At 37.9% G+C, this 26,369-nt stretch overlaps 1 protein-coding gene across 1 annotated transcript in view; it reads left to right on the top strand.

Annotated features, from left to right (window-relative positions):
* cdh23 (cadherin-related 23) overlaps window positions 1-26,369 on the top strand; it is a 171,124-nt gene that overhangs the window by 26,389 nt on the left and 118,366 nt on the right. The window contains exons 4-6 of the mRNA XM_088421399.1: window positions 17,113-17,255; window positions 17,374-17,421; window positions 18,770-18,862. Of these exons, the coding sequence (XP_088277525.1) occupies window positions 17,113-17,255; window positions 17,374-17,421; window positions 18,770-18,862 (284 nt within the window). The remainder of the gene's footprint in view (window positions 1-17,112; window positions 17,256-17,373; window positions 17,422-18,769; window positions 18,863-26,369) is intronic.

Below are 26,369 nucleotides of genomic sequence, written 5' to 3'. Positions count from 1 at the left end.
ATTATTTCAAGTTTCCTGGTCTCAGTTCTTATGAATGTTGAGTGCTGTTTTATCACAATCAGAATGTCAAATAATTTCGGTATGTTTTTAGATGACATAGTTTACCCAAGACTTTTCAGCCTGCACAGATCAGGTAATTTAAAGCTCAAATGACGATAAAATTAGAGATAAAATCAAAGGCTGATCAAGGTAAAAAAAAAAAATGGGAGGAGTGAAGAGAAGAAGGGAAAAACGACTCTTTTCTGGGATTCTGGCTGGAATCCAAGGGCCATCTATTCTTGCAGAATACACGCTCTAAATATTGGTTTCAGACTGTGCAGGCCAGTGCAGAAGTCTGTTTACGCTCCCACTCTCAGCTCTCATTTAGTCAAATTGGCATGAGATGTGTCTGTCCTCTGTATTTCTGCCAGCTTCTGCTCGAGCTGTCACCGTTTGTGAATTTGAGTTGGTGGATGAGCTATGAGAATCACAGTGGCTGCGTCTCTGTCTGCATGTTTCTTACCTTTTACAAATCCTATCTATCAGCTGCAGAAGGCAAGTATCCATCCCCGTAGAGGTTTGAACTACCTGATCTCTGCAGCAGATTGAATCCCGGCATATCCGAGAGATATTCTTAATGACTGCTACTTTTTCTTGCCTACCTCACTTAAAAGGATTCAAATCTCCTTACACCGTGATACAGCTTTCTACTGTCATTTGGCTATCCCACAATGGCTGCACTATAATGTCAGCTGACTGCCACTGATGAGGGACCTCTGTTTTGGTTCAGTCAATCATCTCTTATCTCTACCCCATACCTCGCTCATCCATTCCTTTCCCAGGAATAATAGGGCGCATAGCTCAGCAGCGTCTGCAAACACATCATCCATCATAAGGGTGCGCAAGATTGTCCCGGCACGTGATTCGTTAGTGTCATAATGAAGCATCTCAAGGCTCGGCATTTTCCATATTCCATTCAATTCACAATACAAGTTATCTCAAGACGCGTTTCACGGAGTAGGCTAGAAGCGCCGCTACATTTATCTGCAGGCCTCTGTGTCAAAGTACCAAGTCCAGCAGAACAACTGAATAACGTTAGTATAAAGTTATGAGCTACGTGGTTTAACACGCCTAACTTTTAACTATCAGGTGTTCAAGAGACAATCTACAGTGATGAAGAAATTTAGGCATACTGTGTAGGGGTACATCAGCTGGGAGACAGTACTGTTTGGTACAAAATATTAAAGGTGCAACAATTAATCAATTAGTTGACAATTAGTTGCTAATAGAGCAGCTTGGAACAGTGCTAGTGTGGTCGTCTTGCCACCCAGAGGTTGTGGGATTGAGCCCCGGATGTTGTGACCATATTGAAGTATTCTTGATCAAGAAACTAAACCCCAGATACTTCTGATGCTGCATCATCATTAGGTCAAACTGTAAGAGGCTTTGAGGACCTTGAAAGCTGGAAAAGCGCTATGAAGAGGACATACTTTTTATCATAATTAAACTGATGAATTATTTGATAATCAACTCCTCGTTTGGAGACCTAAATTTGACAACAACAACAAAAAAGTCAACATCTAGACATTAAAAATTCTCATATTTGTTTCGTCGATGGAAGGTGATGCAATGTCAAAGTGTCAAAATCAGATATTCACAAACATCTGCTGGTATTTTGGAAGACAATTAGCTGTATTTAATCCAACGTTATGGACCAAATTAACTCTCGTTAAAAAAAAGTTATTTTTAAATTTCTGATCAGTAAATTTGAGAAAACGTTTTGATTTTGGATAGCTGTGACTCAATAGTTCAGTAAGGAATAGGCACTAAATTTCATGTTTATTAAATGGCTTTAATAAAGATCTAATACTTGTTTTTTTTTCACTGGGTACTGGGTTTTTGACTGAGAGCTTACCGACCTCCCATATGTCACTTTAGGTTAGAATTACAGGGAAAACAAATAAGCATGACCAGCCATGGCTCTCCTCTTAGGTTTTCAACTGTCTGCCATGGGCAGTGTACTATTTATCACATGGTATGTTTTCAAAGTCCTTTTAGTTGAAAGTAAAGCAGGTCACCTTTTAAATTAGAGCCTCAGAGTGGTATTTCACCATTTGGTATGTTTGTAATATGCCACAGAATATTTGATGTAAATAGTGGAAGATGCTGTTTTAGAGGCCTTGCATTGTAGTGATCTCTACTCCCTCTCTTGAATAGAAACACATATTGCTTCTTTTGTGGTTTCACATTTTCCTGTGTAATGACCACACCGTTTGTTACTTTGACTGCAGAAGCAGGTTGAAAAGCCGCTGGCTGCGTGTGTAATAGTTTTGTGCGTGTTGAAAGTTAATTGAAATCGTCTGGGGAAAGGTGATGCGGGACTAGGGTGAGCTCTTTTGCCATTGAGCCAATCACTGAGCTGACATGCATCAATGTGAGCCTGGTAGTGGTCATCTCACCATGAGTGATCAGGCTCTTAGATATTGACTTTTTGCCTACATCGGTGTAGATCAAAATGAATTTAAATTATATTGTAAGTGAGATAACGTTGATTGGTACAGGGCTGATGAGAACAGGTAGGGAGGGAAACGTAATAACAAAAGACATAAACCTGAGACACATAGAAATTGCCCCCCCCCAAAAAAAACAAAAAACAAAACAAAACAAAAAAAACTACCAGTACATCTAGTCAAAACAAAGTCAACAAACACAAGCTCTGGTAGTAACCATTTATAATATAAATCACATTCAATGGATCCAATGGTACTTTATTAAAGTATTCACAATGTACTCATTATTTTATCTATCAATCCACATTAAAGTCCTCATGTTTTGTATCCGATATGAACAACTGCCCAAGTTCCCCATCTAACTCACGTTTTTTTTTAGCAGTAGCGGATGAATAAAGTGTATGATGGATTCCTCAATGTTTCTCAGAACTTCAAAATCACTTTTTGTGAAGTGCAGTTAACGCTGCAAAATGTAAATTACCTCACTAAGCAAATGTTTTATGCTGAAGGCACATATACATTTCTTGAACTTAAAAGGGCATCGTAGTGTTTAATGTCCACAGCTGTGTAGAGCCGATGAAATTATTAGCCCACTCCTTCCATAGTGGTCATTTGTATGGTCGTGTGTACATTTTGGACACATTCCAAAGAGCACAACAGTTTTTTAAAATTAATTCTTTCAAGTTCGCTGTTTGTACGTGTGTGTGTGTTTATGTGTGTGCAGGCATTACCACATTCTCCATTACAAAGAGGTGCATTGCTGGATGGCAGATCAGCTTTTTGCAGCTGCTTATCTGGCCCAGCTGGGTCACAGCTGATACCAGCCTGAGCCACACTGAGCAGCTAACCTGGAAATTGATGTTTCACATCACCAAGCACCCATTTTTGCTTGGCTGCGGGCTAGCTATAGGTGTGAGTTTAGGGAATACGTGTATCTTTGTTACTTGAAGACATGTTGGTGTGACTGATACACTCCAGTTCAACTCTTGTCTTCCTTGGATGATATACCATCAGTTTCATGACTCGAATATAAACACGTTGTGTTTATTAAAAGGGTTTCATCAAATATTCCAGTTGGGAATATAAAGTAATATTTAAAGAAGAAATTAAAAAATATAATAACATTTCAGTTTTTTTGCTCTGAAGGAGTTTACCGTAATTAATCTTTTGATTTTAAAGAGAATTGGCAGGAGACTTAGGCTATGTTCAGACAGCGATTTGAAGTGACCCAATGTAACCAGTATCTGATCTTTTAATGGCACTTTGAACAAAACAAATCAGATTTTTTCAAATGTGACCCAGGGTACTTGCGTTCAGTTTTGTAGTCTTAAAACCGGTTCATAGCCGGTGTCTTGTCATGCAACTTCAGTCTAAACGGCCAGGTCCCTTTCATATGACCCGCACAAGCAAAATTTGTGTATAAACTCTGTGTCAGTGAAACGAAGAGCATCTCTCATCCATCACTCTTGGCTTTAACTCTCTTCAACTCAGCTCAGGCATTGCTCCCATTGCTCCACAAAATACCACGGCCAAAAACCTCACACATCTTCTCCTCAATTCTATTGTGACACAATTGTTTTACATGCGTTACTCGCATACCAGGACGTACAATTTTTTAAACATTTTTCTATTATCAAAATCACTCTTCCTCAATGTCCTTGTCTGTGTCGCCTGCACATTAGCGAGGCACCGTCTGTGTCTGCACACAGCCAGCCTGCGCCCTCGAAAAGTTTCTTAAGTCCATCAATTATGGTTTGTGCGGTTCGTTTGGGACCCAGTTTAATTAGTCCAAGAGAGGTAGAGGTAAATTCTCAGTCAAACGTAAAGCGAAAACGTAAACCATCTCTTTTTCGCACCTTCACGAGTGACAGATAGCCAGTCCAACCCGCATCAGTAAACAAACAAATATCCTGAGAAGAGGAAGATGTGAGACACGCATGCTTAACTTTATGAAAGGTAAGGGGAAAACTATTACGTGGAGCTTGCCTTGTTCCTACTGTTTGTCTCTCCACTGAGCAAGAGGGCTATTGCTTCTCGATTAGCTTGTTCGTTAGTCATAAGTAGCGCTTAATTTGCCTGTCATATAAAGGATGATTGAAAATTTTCAACCCTACATCAAACGCACCTGTTTTGTCTCCTAGCTGGGTACATGAGCGGTAGGTAAATCTTTCACCACATCTAAGCACGCGTCAAGCCATGGCACATCTTGGAGCTTCTTTTCAGGAAAAAAGGTTGCGCTCAGGTTTGGTTGTTGTCTTGGGTGCAAGGTAGGTCGGTAATATTAGTATAGACTAGACCACTTTTAATCACCAGACCCTTATTTTTTTTCATCATTCCTAAAGCCTGTGAAAGTTCTTATTTAGGAGATGTCATATTGAACTCAACTCAACATATTGAACTACATATCACGTGTATGAGGGTGATATTTCCAAATTATCACACCTGTTCCTAATTTACACCAAAACTTTAGAGCGTGAGCAAGAACAGTTATTCTTGGTTTACTGACTTTGTTGACAGCAGGTTAGACAATTGATGTACTACTCAAAAGGTGACAGGAACGTTTTGGGGTTGGGATTTGGGGAATTCCGAAAGGCCGTGGGTTCGATCCCCCAACCATCAAGACCATGTCTAAGTGTCCTTGAGCAAGACATTGAACCTCCAGTTGCTCCTGATGCTGCGTCATCAGTAGGTAAATGACTAGTTAGTGTAAAGCGCTTTGAGCACCTAAGGTAGAAAAGCGCTATATAAGTGAAAGTCCATTTACCATAACTCTTTCAGTGCCAATGAAGATAATTCTCATCTTTGAAAATACCTAAATAATGTGCCAACTATGAGAATTCTTGTCAGATGTTTTTTTTTTTTTTTTTCCCCAATTCATGGGTAGCTGAGACCCTTAAGTAGCGCTCCTCTTAAGTCAAGTCAATTGAGCCCTATAGTGATCAACTGTGATCATTTGATTGCAGTTTTACTCACGCTGGGTAAGAAAGCCAGGTAAAGAACTGGAGTAATGATGTTGGGGATGTTACCAGAGAGAATGAGAGTGAAGGGCAAAAACAGAAGCGATCGAATTTAAATTACCTCACAATCAGGCAAACTATGTCTCATAGACATAGCACACAATATTTTGTCGGCCTTGAAAGATGCGTAAAAATGCCCCAAATCGTCTGGCACTTGAGCCTTTTCCGAGGACCTTTGGTACTGAAAAGTTTAATAGCTAGAGATTAACTTTTTCCTCAAGCAAAATGTAATTCAGGTATAGCGTTAGCATTAATGTTCGGGTATTCAAATGATGAAGATAACTGACACTTGTTCATCGCACTCTTCTCTTACATTTGTTACAATATATGCACAAGTTTGAAATAAATTTGCGTCTCTTTTTAATAGTGCTTTTGCCAGCTTTACAATATGTTAATACTTTTTGCTGATTATGTTCGTTTTGAGAAAAACAGTTACTGCTCAACTATCCTTCTCATCTTCTACATGTTCTTCTGCTGATCTCCATCTCCCTTTACAGATTGACCTAGAGGTCAATTGCCAATTTGCCAGTGCCATTGTCTTTGTCAAGCAACAATATAAATTTTGGCTAATTAGCACCTGCAGCTAATGAGCACTACAGATAATGGGTTCATTTATAATCTACAAAACAAGTCTGGCGTCTTGCAGAGTTAAAAAGAAAAAAAAAGACTGAATAGGACAGCCAGACATCAGAATTGAAGGGCCTCTCAAATCTCCACACTCTTTTTTTGGCTGTTTACTGTCTGTGTATTATTAGTATAGCTCAGTCCTTCTCAAATAGTGGGGCGCGTCCCCTCTGGATGGCAGGGGGCGAGTAGGGAAACGAGTTTTGATTTTGCGCTGTGTAAGTGCACCTCTACGGCACCAGGAGGTGCAGTGGGATTCTCTGTCAACTCTGCAGTAGTTCTAAACGTTATCAATGTGTCGCTATCTGTTTTTTTTTTTTTCAAAATCAAAATTAATTATTAAAAAGATGAAAAAAAAATAAAAAAATCAACACGTTTTATATCAAAACATTTAAGGTACTGGTCTTAATGTTCCAGATCAATTTACACGTATTATTATTTATTCATTTATTTTGTTTTTAGCATCAAACGGTTCAGTTGCTCGAAAATGTTTCTAGTTTGAATAAAGATTGATTTTTTTTTTCATTTCAGGCACGTGGATGCACTTTAAGCTTTTATTGTAAGATTCATATAAGCTGTAAACTGTAGAAACCCAAAAAAAAAGAAGTAAAGTTAACATTTGTGGGAAGTTGATTTCAATGGCCCTTTTCTTTAGTTAATGTTAAAAAAATATCATGTTAGGTATACTTATACAATATTCATCTATGATTAGCTCATTTATAGTCACCACAGCGAGTGTGTGTAGTTAATGGTGGTGGTGGTGGTTGTGGGTGAAATGTTTTCTCTTTCTTTGGGGGTGCTTTGAAAAAAAATAAACGAGAAGTACTGGTATAGCTGAAGCAAGCAAGGTTTTCTTTGCCGATTATGCACCATAATTGTATTTGCAACTATACACCACCAGCCAAGAATTTTAACATTTTAAACACTGTAGCTTTTATAAACACCATAAAATCAAACCTCTCCAGCACTGTCACTGACAAAGTACTCGTGATAGTGAGATGAATCCCCACGAACCATCAAACCATTCGGACTACTGTTTCAGCACATGTAACAACACTTAATTCGGATTCATTTACTCTATGGTGCCATTTAGTGTTCACTAAATTGTACTACAATCAAATTTCTCCCTGCAAAACAAGTGATAGGCTCCAATTAAAAACTCAGAAACAGGAATGTGCTTGTTACTTTGTTCTCTCCGCAATATAGCTTTTTTTTTTTATGACAAAACTCCACAATGCAATGAAGGCGGGAAAGATGAAGCAAGAAGTGCTGATTGCGGTACTTAAGTTTTTTTTTTCTACTTTTTTTCTACTTTTAATAAATTCGAAAAACGAATTTTTTTTTTTACATCACATTGACTTTCACATTGCTATAATGGGGTGTTGTGTGTAGAATTTTGAGGTAAAAGTAATTTAATATAATTTGGAACGAGGCTGTAGGTCAACAAAAAGTGGATAAAGTCAAGGGTAGTTAACACTAAGATGTAGAGGCAACCTAGAAATGATCGTTCTTCCAAACTCATTTGAAGTCTTTTGGTGTGTTAACACTGACCATCTGTTGCTATAAGATTGTGCGTGTGTTGGTACTGGCATTCCACACAAGCATGACACAGGGGCTGCAGTTACGCTTAAAAAGCGTAAAAAAGCGACGACCTCTGCAACGCACTTTTAATGTTCAACAGGTATTACCTCGCACTTGTACCTTCAGCACGATGCCAGCAACACACTGACCAAATGGCAGATATGTAAACTGAAGCGAAAAGACAAAGAACTTTTTATTTCGGTGTGATAGTGTTTCTATGTGGCCTCGCAGTGAAAGTGACATGTTCCATTACTTGGCTCTGATTTGGCTCAGTCTGAGGTAATAGTCAACTCGACTGAGGTCACCTTAGGGCCAACACAAGAGAGTCTGAATGTGCGTGGTGCGGAAAAAGAAAGGCAAACAACAAAAACAAGAGCATTAGTATAAACTGAGCAGCAAAGTTTAATGTTGAGAGCACAACTTGCCTTATAGGATCGGACAGGCATCACAAAGTGTCAGTGTTGATGGACATTGGTTGAAGTGTTGCGCTTTTGGCTGGATGTCGCCTGACAGTGACTGAGCAAACTGGTTTGGCTGTCACTCTTGGACCCTCAGAACCACATACCCACCTGTCCAGTCCAATCTGAGACGCCTGCATCCGTCTGTCTGGCCTCAACAAGCAGAACGAAGGCTGATGAGAGGATGAGAAGAACAAGTGAGAGAGAGAGTGAAAGGGAATACTAATATAGAAACGAGGGACGTCTTTCTTTTGTGATTTGAGAGCGACCAGTGCTGCATGTGAATTTGCAGTGGCAGGTCTGTCGCTCTTAAGCAACGCGTGAGATGACTCTCCACTAATGTCCCTCACTGTCCAACTTGACTCTGAAAGTGATTGGTTAGTCACAGCCTTGTCACTCAATGCTCTCATCATTGCACTATTCGATAAGGAATGACAAAGTGATTCATATTAGAATCAACCATGCTTCTCTATACTATACTTTTCTCATCAAACTTCTGATTATGCACATCTTAAATAACCAGCAAAACGGAAATTATTTTATTTTGTATTAGGTTAAGTATTTACAATTCATATCTGGTAACTCAATTAGCATTTGTCTTAATCAATGAATCTTACGGTGATTGTTTTATAATTTAGCCCTTGAGCCCAAATATACCCACTAGGGAGTTCAATCCAGGATGAAGCAGGATACATTTCAAAGTTAAAAATCATCGAAGTAACATTGAAGTCATGTACAGAAGTGTGGAGGTGCCAATGTTTAATGAATCATTTTTAATTAACTTGGCCAGCAAGTACTACTTTTGACGTCTTTGCACATTTGAACACATTTAGATATATTTAAATGTACAGTATTTGCTATTGCTTTTCAAATATATTTAAAAGCATTGACATGTATTTACAATTATGCACAAATTTTGTTAAAAATACATTCAAACAACATTTGAACGCACTTGTGCAATTTATTGACTTGTGCGTGAGCATTACACATGGCCTTACAGGAAAAAAAATGCCAAATAAACATAATAAAAGCATAAAATATACTCATAAACATGGAGTAAATACATATTCATTACATGTAGGCAAAAAGCTAAAAAAGTTTTTTTATGTATATTTGAACATATTTGCATATGCGTTTGAATGTATTTCCACATACCTGCAAATGTATTTGCAAGTGAGTTTGAACGTTTCTACAGTAACCTCATATGCATTTAAATGGCAACATAAAAATAGTTGTTTTTTTTGTTTTTTTGTTTTTTTTTTACTTACACATGAGTGAGTCAATACACCATAGGGAAAAATGCTGTATTTAGCTTTTGGCCTACAAATATGTTTCTGACATATTTGCAAGTATATTTGAACATATTTGCTAAAGTTTTAACATATTTGCAAGTATGCCTGAACACATTCACAGATGTGAATATGTATATGCAAGTATATTGGTAAACATATTTCAACAGATTTACAAGTATATTTGAACATATTTACACATTCTATGTGCCCTGCAATTTGCTGGCAACCAGTTCTCGGTTTCCCCTGTCTACTGCCCGAAGCCAGCTGGGATAGGCACGAGCAAGCCTATGACCCTTGCAATCAACAGTGACCCATTTTGTGTGTATGAAAGAGAGTTTTGATCAACCACCTCCTTGTCATCCCTTCAACATCTGGTCAGATGCCTCAGTACATAGACATGATTGACAATGGATGGTTTCAACAGTCGCTGTGAACAAATGGCATCCAGGTCATCTCGCAGCTCCAGTTCTACTTACATGGCTTTAAAAAAATAAATCCTTGCTGTGAAAAAAAAATTGCAATGAAAAAAAAAATCAGTATATATATATATATATATATATATATATATATATATATATATATATATATATATATATATATATATATATATAAAAAGCACTCTTTCTGAATCTGTTGTTTGTGTGGTCTCATGCTCAGTTTGACCCAGGAGTGTGCATTTCTCTACAGCATGTCTATTGAAAAGGTTGAGGGTATTCTCCTTCCATGCGTGACCGATTTAGTCATAAATCTGTTGGATTAATACACAGCCTCCCAAGGACTCTTGTGGTTTGTGTTGTGAAACACAGGAGTCACTTAAAGCCAGACTTCTGACACTATTTGTCTTCAAGCTCATTGCTTTTGCAGTTAACAATGTCACACGGACACAAAAACACAGCAGGAAAGTAATGAGAGAAAACATTGGAAAAGCAGTCAATATTTAAGGAAGCAAAAAATGGAAAGATCATTCAAATCAAAGAAAATATCAGAAAGCCCAATTCCACTTCAGCTATGATTTCTTTCATTTCTAATGACTAATTTGTTTTCGACCTCAGCAGTGGTGTTGTTGATAAGAGTTTTATTTTATTGACATCAAGGCTTGCAAACACGCTCGGTTGGCTTTTTCTTTCCTTCCTTTTTATTGCCAGTTGTCTAATTGACCTCCCTGAGGAAACTACTTGCCATAGATGTCCTTATCAAACAAAGAAATGGACTGCCCGCATCCAAGCTTCTCTCTTCTATTAAAGATGGCCCCTGAACACACACACATCTCGCCGTATGGAAATAGAGGTCCAAGCACATTTCGGGCCACCCCACTATAATAATTTGAGTTAGATGCGCTAAGTTTATGTCTTCATCGAGATTACCTCCCCGAAGGAAGCCAAACTCCCCAAACATTAACATAACAATCCTCACAAAGGCAGAAGGAAGGAATGATATCGTCATTTCAATTCATTTCCATTGTGCGTTCATTGAAAGCAACAAAGGCCTAATATATTTTGTTTTTGACTGGAGGTAAGGGTCCTAGTAAGTGCATATACCCCCAAGAGATCGCTTAAAAGGATGAGCCGGAATTGTCACTTGAATCCTGTGAAGGAATCTGACTTCTAAATTACCTTCAATGTGCTGCTATGTGGCATTGTATCTATCCAGTTCTTTTTTTATAGACTCTAAAGCATTAGCGACAGTAACAAGTATGAATCATATCACAGTATTTTTGAGATCAGTGGTGCCAATGTTCAACACTGAAGAGACAGATGAAGTGATTCTCTATTTATCATGTGTTGTATGTCCACTACATTGAAATTGGAATTTAAGTACCACGTTTATAATGTCAGATCAAGATAATGTATTTGAAAAGGATGTACTGTGAACATAAGATCCAATGAACAGGTCTTTTGTTTTGTTTTTTTATTAATATACAGAGGGCATACTGGATCATAAGACACATTTCGGCACAATGAGAAAAAGAACAAATGTTCAAAATATGAGTCAAACTTCATTCATTTTCAATTCTTGATTCAGCCCTATTTTGCCAACTGAATACTTTTTCAACAGATGTAGAGTACTATTTTTTGCTTTCGCTGAAGTAAAAGTAAAGGAAGGAACTTGAATTAAAGTTTTAATTCAAGATGCAGAAGTGAAAAGTTATAATTGGATGTCCACTAAAGATTACCGATTTTAGAGGCCCCGCCAATAAAGCACTGAAAATATGTATGGAAAATTAAACCAAAACAAGAGGAGGGATGCTGAACGCTATCTTTCGACACGCACGGATACAATTTGGTTTTGTTTTCATATTCTATTTTTACTTTATTTATATTTATTATCTGTTTTGTATAATTTGTGTTTGCCTGTGTTTGTTTTTGCATTACCATTTTCACCACTTGTACAGAACTTTGTTAGCAACAATGACTCTTCTAAAGTGTTAAATAAACAACATTGTTAAGATGATAAAGCCCACTATTGATTTTTGAGGTAGTGAAAGGGTGTTACGTGTGTCTTGTCATAAAATAAAAAAAATAAAAAAAATGCAGTTATGAAAAAGATTAAGCTGATATAGCATTATGTTCCACAGAGAATCTTCGATTCCTTTATTTAAATTTGATAGTCTTTAAAATGACCGTGAAATAAGGAACCAAGAGTGCTGCATGGAGTGATCTCATGCTGCCAAGCGAGCTGAAGTCCGTATTTGTCCATTTGAATTCATGATGGAGATGATTGATGTGAGCCAGCGCAGCTTTAGCGAAGCTTCAGTTTGGCATGGCTGATGTGTTTGAAGGCTCTTTTTGTCCGTGGATGGACACCGTGGTAACATGAGTGGCACCCCACTGACTCATCAGACTGCTGATTGTATGACTTGATCCCTGAGGCTCAGTGGCTCTGCCTTTTGAATTGTCATCAATTATTTATTAACAGGTAAATATCTCTATTCCTCTCGCTCTCTCTCTCTTGTCTGGAGGTGTCTTCCTTTTTGTTTGTCCCTGCTTTGGCAGGTGTCCTACTGAACATTGTCCCTTATACTGCTTAGGCCACTGCGCACATAAAATTCACAACTATAATTCACAACAGGGATGAAATTGGAGTCTTGACAGTGCTTGTCCCAACTGAATCAGCACACAGATGAATGACAGGTCTAGAGATGTCACTGACATAATGAACAGGGCTTTGGCCTCCAGGTCCTTCTTGTTCCTAATCCTAGGGTCCCAGGAACAGGTGCATGTCTATCATTCTTATGACCCAGAATGAAATGATGGCCTCCATCCACTGATTTAGTATCCCGAGACCCCTTTTTTTTGTTTGCCTGAGTAAACCTGGTGAAAATGTTGATGCAAATCTGCATAAAGAACTAATGTACAACAATGTGCCTGTAATGGAAACTTGTGACTGAAAATCAGTTTAGTTCCCAACCAGCCAATTTTGGTAATTGTGGTATTTTTGCAATGTGGAAAAGATTGTTGTTAAAGTGAACCGATGATTCATAAACAGTGTTGGGCAAGTTACTTCAAAACTAATGCATTATTTATTACTTAGTATTGTCATTTCAAAGTAATTACATCACAAAATTACTGTATTTGAAATGTAATGCATCACACTACTATTGCATTACTTGTATATCACTCCCACCGCCATAAATGGAAATATGGATTTGCCATTCTAAATGTAACTCATTATGCTCATTACACGTCCAGTGAAAGCTTGGCATAGGTCTAAAACCAGTACAAATCATTTTGTCTGTATTGTATTATAAACCTTTGAAGACAAGATACAAAATCTATGTTTGTATTTTAATCCCATTATTACTTAGCTTCAAGGCATAATGATGCATTGTTTATGCTTTAGGGCAAAAACAGTTAGTGCATTCCACAATTTCAATGTTAATATTCAAATTCAAGTTCAGTCGGTTAGGTTAGGCATAGACGTTTCAAAAATAGATGTTTTAGGTGGGGCTAATGTTAGCAGCTAGCCTACCTCATCATTAAAGTGTTTAACGTATTGTTTAACAGGAGTTTTTGTCTGCTTCATTTTGATACACATTGACATTAACTATTCATAGACTATTATTAATCAAAATTGTACTGTGAAAATTAGCGTTAGCTTACATTGTCATTGTTGCTAGTTGCGACAGAGATTTTGCTGGCAAGGTTTCCAACCACTGTGGTTAGCATTAGCATATCCCCTAACAAATCTCCTAACCTCATGAGATGGAGGTGGCATCCCTGAGTGAGAGAAATTTGTTTTATCCCCACTTGCAACCATCTGTGTGTTTTCTTTGACATAACTTCACGTTACTAGAGCACAGCTCCAAATGTGTGGAGAACTGTTTAGTTGTCATGCACAAAGTGCACCTAAAATGATAATTTTTTTTTGTCTATCTGTGACAAACTTAAAGCAATGGCCGTATGTTCATCTTGTGTACGTATTCAACATATTCAACCTGTCGTCTTCTGCCGCCGCATTCATCTCTGGATTTCTCTGATCTTGCGGTGTTTTTGGAGAATTAAAAAAAAAAAAAGAAAGTCTAGGTTAAAAATGTATTCCAATGCATTGCGTTACTCTGATTTGTAATAAGTACAACTTTACTATGTTTTTTGTGTGTAATATGTTCCGCTACTGTGTTACAACAACAAGTAATGCATTACAAAAATAATGTAATTTCTGTAATGCATTACTTTTCCCAACACTGTTCCTAAGTGTGATCAAGTTATCACTAGCTGCTAAATCGGCTAATTTGTCACTAGAAATGAGTGCCGCAGTGTTAAAGATAAGAATTGATTGATGCATCAAATCATAAACTTTCTCACATCATCTGTTAAGCCTGTTAAGCGTTCACTAGTAACTGCCCTGACCTTAAACTAAAATACATATATTTAATTGACAGCTCATCTAAAGAGGTCTAATGGTTATAACTGTGAACATATTTTTGTTTCTCAAACACTTTTAATATTTTATGTGCTATTATCTTTTAGGTTTCTCTTTTTAAAACATATTTATCTTCACAAATTAACAGTTTATAAGCATATTACCTAGCGTGGTTTGTGGGGTTGGGTGTGGATAAGCCGAATGCCCCCCCCCCCCCCCCAAAAAAAAAAAAAAAAAACATAAAAAAAAAACCACTTTGCAAAACTATACAAAATTATATAAAGAATAAGAAGAGCACCCCCTACATATCATGAAAAATTAAAAAATGAATCCCACCTGAATAACAAAAACAGATCATGGCACTCTTTTTGCACTATCTACTGTAGGAATGTGACACATCATGACGTGTAAATTTTTAACTTTAGTTTGGTAGTGATGAAATCGTAAGATCGGTTGAGATGATTTTTACTAGATGGTTATTAGACTAGTGTGTGCCAATAATGTATACATTATATCAGTACATGCAATCTTTTTTTATTGGGTAAACTGTATAGAATCAATTACTCCCAGACAACAGACTGACCATAGATCAACACTATTTTCCAAAGTTGGAGTTAATGTTGCATAAGTGGCTTTCATACATGCCATTAGTCTTGACTGACCGTTTGTTATTAGTCATTTGAAAGTATGCCTACCCTTATAGAGCAGACAGAGGAGGGAAACAAATTATTGATGACTATGAGGTAGAATGCTTAATTTGCACCGTCTTCTACCAAATTATAAATGATATTGAAAGTAGCTGAATTTGCATAAATCTCATTAGACGCAATGAGAGGGGTTCATAAATCCTTATATTAATTAGTCATTTTAGCCTCTTTTATAGGAAAATAGGGTGTATTAATATAACAAGTGAGGAGTGTAATTGTCAAGCCTAATTGGTTGTTGTGTGAAGCAGTTTGGTGCACAAATGGCAACACTGATTTAGTTTTGCTTCCGGTGTATTGATAATATAGCTGCAAGCAAGAAGTCTTGATGAGCATGTGTGGTGTGAATAGTTAACTGGATATCATTACATCTTTATCCATATCAAGAAGAAAGAGACAATAAGTAAAACATTCAATCTTATGTATTGTTTTCCATTATTACCCCATGGTGGCTTGTCACAAGGGGTTGTAGTGCTTTGAATGCTTTAGAATTAAAGATGCAAATGAAGGGCTACAATCAAACCCGTCCGAAAACTGTAAGAATGCAAGGCTGAGATTTTTTTGAGAACCTTAGTTACGACAATCATTGGAACAAGACATTGAATTCAAATGTATTTAACCTTGTTTGCATAAAACACCAAAGTGGCTGAAAAAAGAGCAAATTATGACCCGAAGATTATACTGTAAGTAAAACGCAAATATGCACTTTTCTCCATTCATACCAATGATTCAACAATAATGTTGTTTTTGTTGGTTGCTGATCTTTTCATACACAACATGGCCAGCGACCTTGATGCCATTTACCACACAAGATATTTTGCTTGCTGAAGTCCTCCCGACAGCTCTTAGGAAACCCAATTGTATTATGTAGTGATAGACTACTCTATATTCATCCATTCAATAAAAAATGTGTAGGGCCATGAGGTCATTCATAGTGGCTCACAATTCCTTCATGGATGATTGTCTTATTCACTGTGCACCACAGTCATGGAGGAATGGTAAAGAGCCTTGGACCCACTAACTTGGAGGTTCAGGAAATTGCGCCCACTCCATCAAACATCTATACACAAACTACGTCTCTCTCAGGGCTGAAATTACGTCTTGAGTAATTCGAGTTACTTGGTTAAAAATAAAATGCTCTAGGCAATTTTTCTTATATGGATACCCGTTTATTTAGTGTACATGTCAGGAAAAGTATGTCAAGTGGATTGCAGCCATAATTGTTTTTATAGGACAGTAAAACTAGCCAGAAATGCAGTGAAAGGGCTAACTTCAAAATAAACTTAACCTTACCCAAAAATATAGACACAAATATGTTGGCACACTTTAATTTTGATGTTGTTTCCGACAGTGTGTCGCGGCACTGTGCCTGTTACCTTCCAAAGGCAGGGGAAAAAAAAAAAAAAAAAAAAAACTCTGCCCACTTTGATGCTGACAGACTTGCTGTTCCTACTGATCACTTTTTGACGAACTGTTGCCGACTCAAATTTATGGGCCAGGACGGTGTCTAAAATCCTGTTAATATTTCTAAAGAGGAAAAAGGTATAAAAAAAAAAGGTATAGGTATATAAGTAGGTATAGGTATATTTATATAGGGAGGGGAGTGTTTTCACTTTCCTTGGGGGAGCTTTGCAAAAAAAAAAAAAAAAATAATTGAGAAACACTGAGCAGATCTTGGCTTTGACACCCAAATCTATTTTTCAGATTGCTAACAATGATCAATCAAAAACAAGCCAGAAGAGAGGTGAGAGAGAAAGTGAGGAAAAAAGGGTTAGATATGGATATTCTGAGACTGAGTAAATGTGTATGATCACTAATATGATTAAAATGAATAAAACTAGAGTATGATTTAGTATGTGAGCCCCTAAAATTTCTACTTGGAGCCAGTGTGCTCCTACTAAAAGGAAATTTAAGTCTGGGTTTTGTTTGGGCTCAAATAAAAGATAGTGATAGTCAAGTAAATATGTACGACATGGATGTTTCATTGTAAAGTTTGAAACAACGCATTTATCTGAGCATTTCGAACAATTTTTTGAACATATGTGGAGGTTGTTGCGCATTGGTCTAATTGTGTTTCTTTGTGGCAGGCTCCTCAGTGGCTCAACTAAAGGCAACTGACCCTGAAGGGGAACCACTCATGTTTGGGGTTTCAGGAGAGGTGGCAATGCGGTATTTTTCAGTGAACAAAGACACCGGTGTCGTGTGGCTTCGACAGCAGCTTGATCGCGAGGTACAAGCATCCAAAGAGCAAGCACGCGAGAAACTGTGATTTCCTGAAATGTTTAAATAAAAAGAACAATGTTGACTGAGAGAAGCAAATGTGCTCTGATGTAATTTATGTTTTTCAGACCAAATCAGAGATGCAGGTTGAATTCTATGTGAGCGACATTCAAGAGGTAATCGTGGAATTTTGTCTACCATTATGTCCTTGAAATTATCTTACATTTATACAGCCCAATTATTGAAACATAAAAGAGAGTGTACCTCTTTACTGTAAAACTAATTGTACTGGATTAATTTAGATAATTTGAACTTGATTAAAATGTAATTTAACAAAACAAGTATAGCCGAAGCAAAGTAATATAAAAAGACCAAAATTGAACAAAAATCACACAGTAATAATAATGATAGTAATACTTAGAATATTAAATGCATTCATTTTAAAACTATGTCTCTTTTGAAAACATCAAACTCTATGTCTTTAGAGCGCCTCTTATTTGATTGTGGTGTCACTACAGTAGTAGTACAGTAGTCATGAAAAATAAAACTGCACCTCTTTTTTTGCTTTATGTCTAATGATCAATATTTATAGTTTATAGTTATATGCCCAAAAGGCCCCAGTGTGGACATGGAGAGTGTAAGGGTGGGTGACCTCACCTATTTGTGAAATTCTGAGACAAAAAAATACTTGAAGATTAGCAAAAGATTTATAACAGTGCATCTGGTAACACATTTGCTCAGGGTCAATAAGAAAAAAGTTAGAACTTCAATAGAAAGTCTTGCTTGCAAATAACCTAATGTGACCTGTGACCCTCCCGATAGCAACGCAGCTATTTTTGTCGGGTTTCTGGCTTGTGCTTGTCATTGACCTAAATGCTTTCCTGACAATGTACATTAATTGAAGTAAATGTGCAACTAGGGTTAACGTTAGCCAATAGCTTGTTTTCCCATCTTCTGGGAACATGTCAGACTTCAGTTTGGTTTTTAGATGTTTAAAAGGAAAGTCAACCCCAAAAAAATGTCTTTACCATAATTTTTTCTATTTGCTCACATTAGTCTAAACTTGACATTTTGATTCATTTTGGTTTTTGTTGAAAATTAATTGAGGAACAAAATCCAACTGTATCCTCCTGGAGGTGGCCAGGAGGCTGTTACCTGAAAATTACATCGCAGTTGCTAAGGGCTTATGGTAAAGACAGTTACGGCTCAGCTTGTGAATGTCATGTGACCAAACAGGTGGGCCATGATTGGTCATTTAAATGAGTTCTGAGCAACTGTGATGTCATTTTCTGTTGACAGAAATTGACAAAATTGCCTTTGCTGCATATTCCAAAAACACAAGTTTTTTAGAATACTGTGTTTAGACTTTGTGGGTATGCATGGAATATATGATAAAGAACATTTTGGAACCCCCCCATCCTAGGATGTTCTAATTTTCATTTTTACATTCTTTTAACATTTCTGGATTTGAGATTATGTGTTGCAAGTGGAGGGCATTATTTTACCAAGATATTTTCCTCTCAGGTGGTGAAAGACACAGTCAACATTCAAATAGGAGATGTGAATGATAATGCACCGATCTTTCATGGACAGCCTTACACCGTTCACATCCCAGAGGTAAGAAAATGAGAGAATAACTTCCTTATTCCTGCATCTAATATGTTGAATAAATCAAGGGCTGGTGTTGCACTTTTAACTTCACCATTTTCATTCTCATGATCTGAAACAAAATCGCAATACACAACATATAAATTGTAATGAGAATCAGAATTGCAAATTATGGCAGGTCAAAAAAAGCACTGATAGTAAAATGCAGGCTGGATAAAAAGACAGTAAAAAAATGAGTTAACTACTTGTAGTTTACAGATTACAAAATAATGAATGACACCTGATTTCTTTGCATTTCACTACACTAGTAAACTATCTACTCACGATTTGTAGAATTTGCTTCAAACCAGTGTTTCGGGTGACTGTACAACCTTACGTTTGATGGAAAGAAAATATTCACTTCTGAGAAACCGCATGCTGTTTTCCCGTAACACGTTTCTGTGCTTCTCTGACCTCTCGCTGGGTATGGTACCTCACTCTTCTCCATCCTTCTCCTCTTTGCCCTCTCCCTCATCTAATCCATGATATGAAGTAATTGCCAGAGTGGAGTGCAGGGCTTCAAATAGGGAGCTAAATCCACACACTCACAAACAAATACACACACAGACGCACCTAAACACACACACGAACAAACACAATTTGTGTTTATATTGAGTCCATAATTTTCAACGTTTTCACCAAATCCTCAAAGTCTCTGGGTTTTTCCCCCTGCAATCCTTAAAGCCAAGCAAATAAAGAGGTCCATTTAGACTGGGCCACTAGCTGGTAATGTTTTCTCTTGACTCCCAAGTTCGGTTCTTATTACTTATCCTAACATATTTGTCAATGTGCGCACCTACCCAATGAGTTCAATCTTGTGGTTTGCGTTACGGATAAGGGGCAGTTCGAATTGAGCTGTCCGCTTGGGGAAGAGATTTCACCACGTCACTTTTCTTGTATAGCTTCCCCCACTTTAACGTGTTTCTAATTACACTTTGGTAGATCCTTTTTAAGCAGGGGTCAACAGTAATGGTGACCTGATGGCCCATGGCCACCAATTGACTGTCCAGGCTCTGGCGGTTCAAAGTTAGGCAGAATCAGTCATCAAGTGGAATCGGGACTATCATTCCGATACTCCCGGAAATTTTTAGGTTTTGAAATGTCAGTGCAAAATGTCAATTACTAACTTAAGTGTGTGGGTGGTGCGCAGCCCCTCCTGCCGCTGAAGCTGCGCAGTAGCCGGGAACGCAAGCCCGGCAGCAACACCTCCTCAAATGCGGCGGTCACTGGGACCCAGCTGTAGCAGTGGCGTTGAGCTTGCTTGCCCACCTGGTCGCCTGCTAGCGTTAAAAATTGGGCAGGATGTGAACCCAAAGTCAGAATTGGCTAAGTACATCTTGGCAACATTGAACCAACAAAGAAAACTGTAAAAAAATTCTAAAACAAGTGAGTCAACTCACAAACTTCTTAAAATGCAGTTTTCACATAATTCTTTTTTCTAAACTGTGGCATTATATCATTTTTGTATTTTCCTAAGGTTCTCAAAAACAAAGCTGTTAAAATTGATATACTGGTTCAAAACAGCCCTTTCTCATAGTAAAGTTCGCAAACGTTAAATAGTTTATGAAACTAAAGAATAGAGTTCAGTTCAAAAAGTTTGTTCAGAATTAAGTAGTTGGAACCCCTTTCCCCCGATTTGTTCAAAATTTAGTTACATCCTCTTTTTCAAGGATTTATTCATTTATTATCATTTCCATTTTTCCATTGTTTAGAGCCGCTTACCCTCACAAGGATCGCAGGGTTGCTGGTGCCCACTACAGCTGACCGAGCAGTAAGCAGGGGACACCCTGAACTGGTTGCAGGACACACAGAGATGGACAACCATTCACGCACCCAATCATACCCAGAGACAATTTAGTATTTCCAATATACCTGCCATGCATGCTTTTGCAGTGTGAAAGGAAGCCGGAGTACCCGAAGAGAACCCACGCAGACTCAGGGAGAACATGCAAACTATATACAGGAAGGTCAAAGCAAAGTGGATTTGAACTCAGGTCCCTAAACTGTGAGGTGAACATGCTCTTATTATTATTATTATCATTTTTTTTGTCTGTTTAAGAATCACAATCGAAAAACAGGATTCACCCAAATTCAAATGACATTCAATAATACTAGTGACTAAAAATATGGATTTTGAAAACACATGAAATTGCCTACCCTGGAATAGGTTTTAGATAGAACCATGTTAAGTGGTCATCAGGGTAGCATGGTGGAAAACCGGTTAACACATCTGCCCCACAATTCAGAGGTTCCGGGATCAATTCCAGCTCACCCTGGCCTTCTTGTGTGCAGTTTGCATGTTCTCACCGTTCTGTCCGTGCTCTCTGAGCACTGTGGTCTCCTCCCACATTCCAAATACATGCATGGCAGTTACACATATTGGACCGTCCAAATTGCCCTTAAATGTCATTGTGAGTGTGATTGTTTGGCTCTGCGATAGACTTGCAATCCCCGGGGTGTCCCCTGCTTACTGCACCTAGCGACTAGTGAGGATCATGGCACAAACATGCCGTGACATCACTCCATCATGCTGTAGCTTGCCACCACATTTATAGTGACTATAAAGACTATTTGGGGGTTGTGACAACCAGAAATATTTGGCAGCACCATAATAACCCAATTAAAAAAAAAAAAAAAAAAAAAACTCACATTGTCGGCCATGAGTGCACACAAAAGTTACGAAAACAAAGGTGCAAGGGGAAAGGCAAATAATCGATTGTGACACCCAGCCCAATGGTTTTGCGTTGGTCATATTTAGAGCGCCTCAATGTCAGCCAAGCAAATATGCTCTCGCAGCGCAAACAATAAACGTCCTATTTTGCCCAGCGCATGTAAGATGCAAAGTTCAATCTACCTGTGTGCATAGGTGGAGCCATTTTTCTTTAGTATACGGGCACAGTTATAAATGGGCTGTTGTGTGAGTGAACACTGACTTGATTCCTGGCCAATCAAAGCGGCTCCCTCATTCTGTCTAAATTCAGTGCAAGAGGCATGCAGTCTTCATGGCAGAAGCATAGCAGAATTAATGTTCATGCAGGTGGTTGGCATGCATAAAGTACATTTAGAAGGAATTGATTCCATATTTGGGCACAAAAATGCAGAAGACAAGTACAGTGCAATGCGTTAAGCAAGTCAAGCAAGGGTCGTGTTTCATAGTGTCATATTTGTTTGTAGAGCTATAAAAAGGGTGAAGAGAAGCAGGTGGACCTCCTTAGTTTTCTCTGCATGTATGTGTTAATTAACTGCAAGACTAAACCACCAGAGTCTGGATGCCAGACCTGTAAATTTTCTCAGGAATAATTTTTAGAATGAACTGCAAATGAGTACAAACTATGAGACAATGATGAGTACTGTTTCGAAATTCTTCCTATGGAACGAATAAACTACGTATATTAATCGAGAAATGGCTGAGGTTCTCTCGAACAGGGATCTTTTAACAATTTATTTAATGCACGGTCTAGGAAAATGTGTTACAGTGTCATAGATCTGTCAAAAATATTGTATCCTTTTTTTATAATGTCCCACTTAGAATAATGTTTGAATGGATTGCATCAACTCTTGCTTGCCCCACACTCACCCACCTGCTCCGATTTCGCATAGCTAATTTTAATAAGAGCTGTGTCATTTGTGTGACTGTCCTGTCTTCTGACTATAAAAGCTGCACAAAGAAAACATCAAAACTGTTCTTGATCTGATTAATTCCATTATGAATTAGACTAAAATATTTGTCATTTAATTGGTTTTAGAAATGCTCCTTGATATTTTCTTTCCTTTTTTTTTTAACTCTCTCTGCATGAAAAAATTCCTCCATTCAATACACTGCACTGACAATGCACATACTGTACGTTTAACTTATCTTGACATATTTTGCTCTTCCTGAAAGCAAAACACTGAGATTAATTTTCTGTAACCTTATGGTCTATATTTTACTATTAAAGAGCATCCAGTAATTTATTTGCTAAATTACTGATTTGAGAGACATGTTCGAACAATAGCAAAACAATCAGTCATGCACACACTCATACACAATTATATCACATAGTAGATATCATTTTCTACCTGCAACGAGTACACCTGATATGAACAATGAATGGAATTTAGCCAGCCCAATAATGGCTCCGTGTCTGCTCTGGCTGTCTCTCCTGTATCATAATAGATTGTTGTGGCTGCGGAGTTGAGTGGCTACTGGTTGACTGGCTCAGGTCTCAAAGAGATTTCTGCCTGACACTAAGACCCTGAGCCCCATACGGAGGGATGTGGGATTTAAGGAGAAAGGGTGGGAGAGAATATGAAGTAAAAAGATTAAATGAGACACTCAATATTTTATCCATGGCAGGCTATAGACTCTTTATAACTTTCTGCTTTGACTGGATTCTATTATATGGACCCTCCTTTCGCTTACTAACAGATATCTCGAGACTACTTCTCTCTATACTTTGAAATCAGTTTTTTAGTCTCATGTGTGTACACTTAATTTAGTCTCTGCCTTCGCATGCGTGCCCAATGATGCTCTCATGTACCTGCTTTATTTTATTGAACCTGAGTCTGTTCTTTCGTCTGGCATCCTAATTAAGGCTTTTTTTACATGGACGCTTCAGGTCTAGACTTTCTTTAGTCTGCACTCGGTTCCCTCTAAGCTGCGCAATTTGCACACTGCTTTGTATTTTTATACTCACCTCAAGTCAAAAAGGTTTACTTGGCAAGCTGACACGTGTGGTTGAAGGAGTGTGAAGAAAAATGTGTCAATAATGGCAGGAAATGGGGAAAAGAATCGGAGCATTCCAGACTAAAATGTGCCCGGTGTCACTGTCACACTGACACATCGGGTAGTCTAGTGACCATGCGCTCCGCCGAAGATGCCCACTAAAGTTAATTTGACCTAGTCTTGTTTTATGTGCAGCTTCTTTTCACCGAGCCACCCAGAGATCTATTTGTGTCTGTTAATTATGATGCCGATGGTTCCTGCAGCTGCTTTTTCCACCAAGATTAGCCTGTCCTGATACAGTTGTCCTGGATGTCTTCTGTTCCAGAACAGACTTCTACACAATGCGGTTCTGATCAATTTGATATTATAGTTCATATACAGTTGCAGGTAAAGCACGTGAAACATTTTTGATTACAGTATCTGGATTTTTGCTTGGATAAAGATAAGTAAAGATCTTTCTGTACAATAAACTCACGACAATCAACAAACTCCTTAAATTAATGCCACCCAAAAGTGTGTGCATTTCAAAGTTTCACATAATCTGTAAAGTAAATTGAATAAAGACAACTGAGTTGTTCTTGTTTAGTGAAGACAAATCATTTGTTTTCATGTCACTTCTGTTAAAAAGAAACACTTTTGTGACATGAACTGGTCTCGTTCAAGATTTTTTTTTTTTTTGATGCAGCAATCACGGCAAACAACTGGAGTGGTCACAGCTTTTTTTTCCTCTTTGCAACTGTAACATTTCTTCCTGTCACTTTCACCTTCATCCCCCAGACCACTTTCATGATGCGTGTCACCTGTACGTAGATAAGAACATTTCTTCCTGTCAATATTCTCTTTAAATTTTTGTATCCATCTGCTCTTTTGTTTATGCCTGCCAGTTCTGATTGGAATTTACAGTAACATGATGAGCCTCTCTCCAAACTAATCTGTTCTTTTCAAATCCCACTCACTCAATTGAAGCTGGTGCAGTTCATATGGTAACATTATCTTCAGACTCAAGCTGTTCAACCAGCTGTTTGCAAATATATTTCAAACAGAAACAATTCTGTAAGCTGTTTTCTGTCATGCATTGAGCTTGTTATGTTTGCGCTGAGTGTGTAGATTAATATGTACAGATATACCGTATTCTCTGTTGGAAGCCTTCATTTACTTCTAAAGGTACTGGTAGTTTGTTTGAGCATTCATTTCACATTTGGTAAAAGAAAAAAAAACAAAGCACCAACATATGAAAAGAATGTTAATCTTATCCTGCATTTTCACAATAACAACATGATTGCACCTTTTCAGTAAAATAGAACAGAAATCACTGAGTAATTTTCAAGTTGACTGGTGATTACTTTCAATAGTTTAATTAGCAAACAAGAAATATTGATTAATAATAGACTGGTCTAAACAGGAGCTGGGTGAATATTGGGGCTAAACAACAAACAGGCACACATATTCAGAGTACTGTATGATAAACAGCTGTTTACCTGAATGATACCATTGTCTAGTTAAATATCAGCGCACACATCCACAGATAAACAGTTCAGGTGCACTGCTCATTGATGCACAGGAAAGCAGCAGGAGCAGGAAATGCACCACTGATTTGTTTTGTGGATGTCATGATATGAGATTTTCCTGTCAGAAACCTAAAATGTAGGCATCCTGGACGGAGAGAGTATAGAATATTGTTTTTCAAGCAAAAGAAAAATGTTTTCAGAGTTTTTACTACAATCATGTTCATGTCTCTTTTTTTTTCTATTTGAATGTCAATCGAGGGAGATCGTGTACATGTCAAGATGATGGATGGGTCAAATTATTTTATTTGGTGATTTAATTTGGACTTCCATGAATATGACACATACTGCAAGTAGCGCAAATTTCTGTCATTTGTAATGTCACAAGACATCAACGGTACATCTCTGCACATCTTGGTATGTAGATGGTGTTTTTTGTCCTAGAATGACTTTCAGTTCACAGCTTTGTATTATCAAGGATTAGTAGCTTGAATTTCTTGACATCTTTATGTGTTTGAGACCATTTGAATTTGAAGGTGTTTTGAAACATTTGACTGCTGCTGTAAATGCAGCAAGCATCAAAGGTGTTTTATTTAAGCTCATAGTCAGCTGGGGCTGGCTCCACCTCCCCTGTGACCTTAATGAGGACAAGCTATATAGATAATGGAAGGATGGAGATGCAAAGCACCTTCACAAGCTCATAGAAATAGATAGTTTGACTGTTAAATGTGAAAGGTTCTGTACTGTATTTTTTTTAGGTCTCTTACAACAAAAGGAAAAAAGTGTGTTGTTTGGCCTGTAGAACAACGTTCGCCTGCATTTTTTGCATGTCCGGAGTTAGAGGTAAAAGTGCTACAGAGGCATTACATGGACTATGAGACTCTTGATGTTAAATCACCTCCTCTTTCTCTATTTATTTTTCTGTCATTTAGCTCAGTGAGCATGAAGAGCACCTTGATTTACAAGCTATGTTGAGATGAGTGCATATTTATCTGTCAAAAAAGGAGAGGCTTTTGTTACAGAGTGACCATCATGAGAGGGAGGGAGAGAGAGAAAGTGAGATGTGAGAAAGAAGGAGGTAAAGAAAGGAAAGTGGGTGCAGACAAGAAAAGACGGCATGAGTGGGGCAAGATTGAAGGGAGGGAGAGAACGGCTTGCACTCCCAAAAGCCATTAAAGTTTGATTCACCCACTCCTTACTCTTTGAATAAATCAACCTGTCAGTCCCTCTCTGCCTTTTCTTTCAAGTGTGTGGGGACCCTCCCCTC

The sequence above is a fragment of the Hippichthys cyanospilos genome, chromosome 8 (genome assembly GCF_059441005.1).
Source record: "Hippichthys cyanospilos isolate Australia breed blue-spotted pipefish chromosome 8, RoL_Hcya_1.0, whole genome shotgun sequence".
Taxonomy (NCBI): Eukaryota; Metazoa; Chordata; class Actinopteri; order Syngnathiformes; family Syngnathidae; genus Hippichthys; species Hippichthys cyanospilos.
This window is presented reverse-complemented; position numbering and strand designations above follow the sequence as displayed.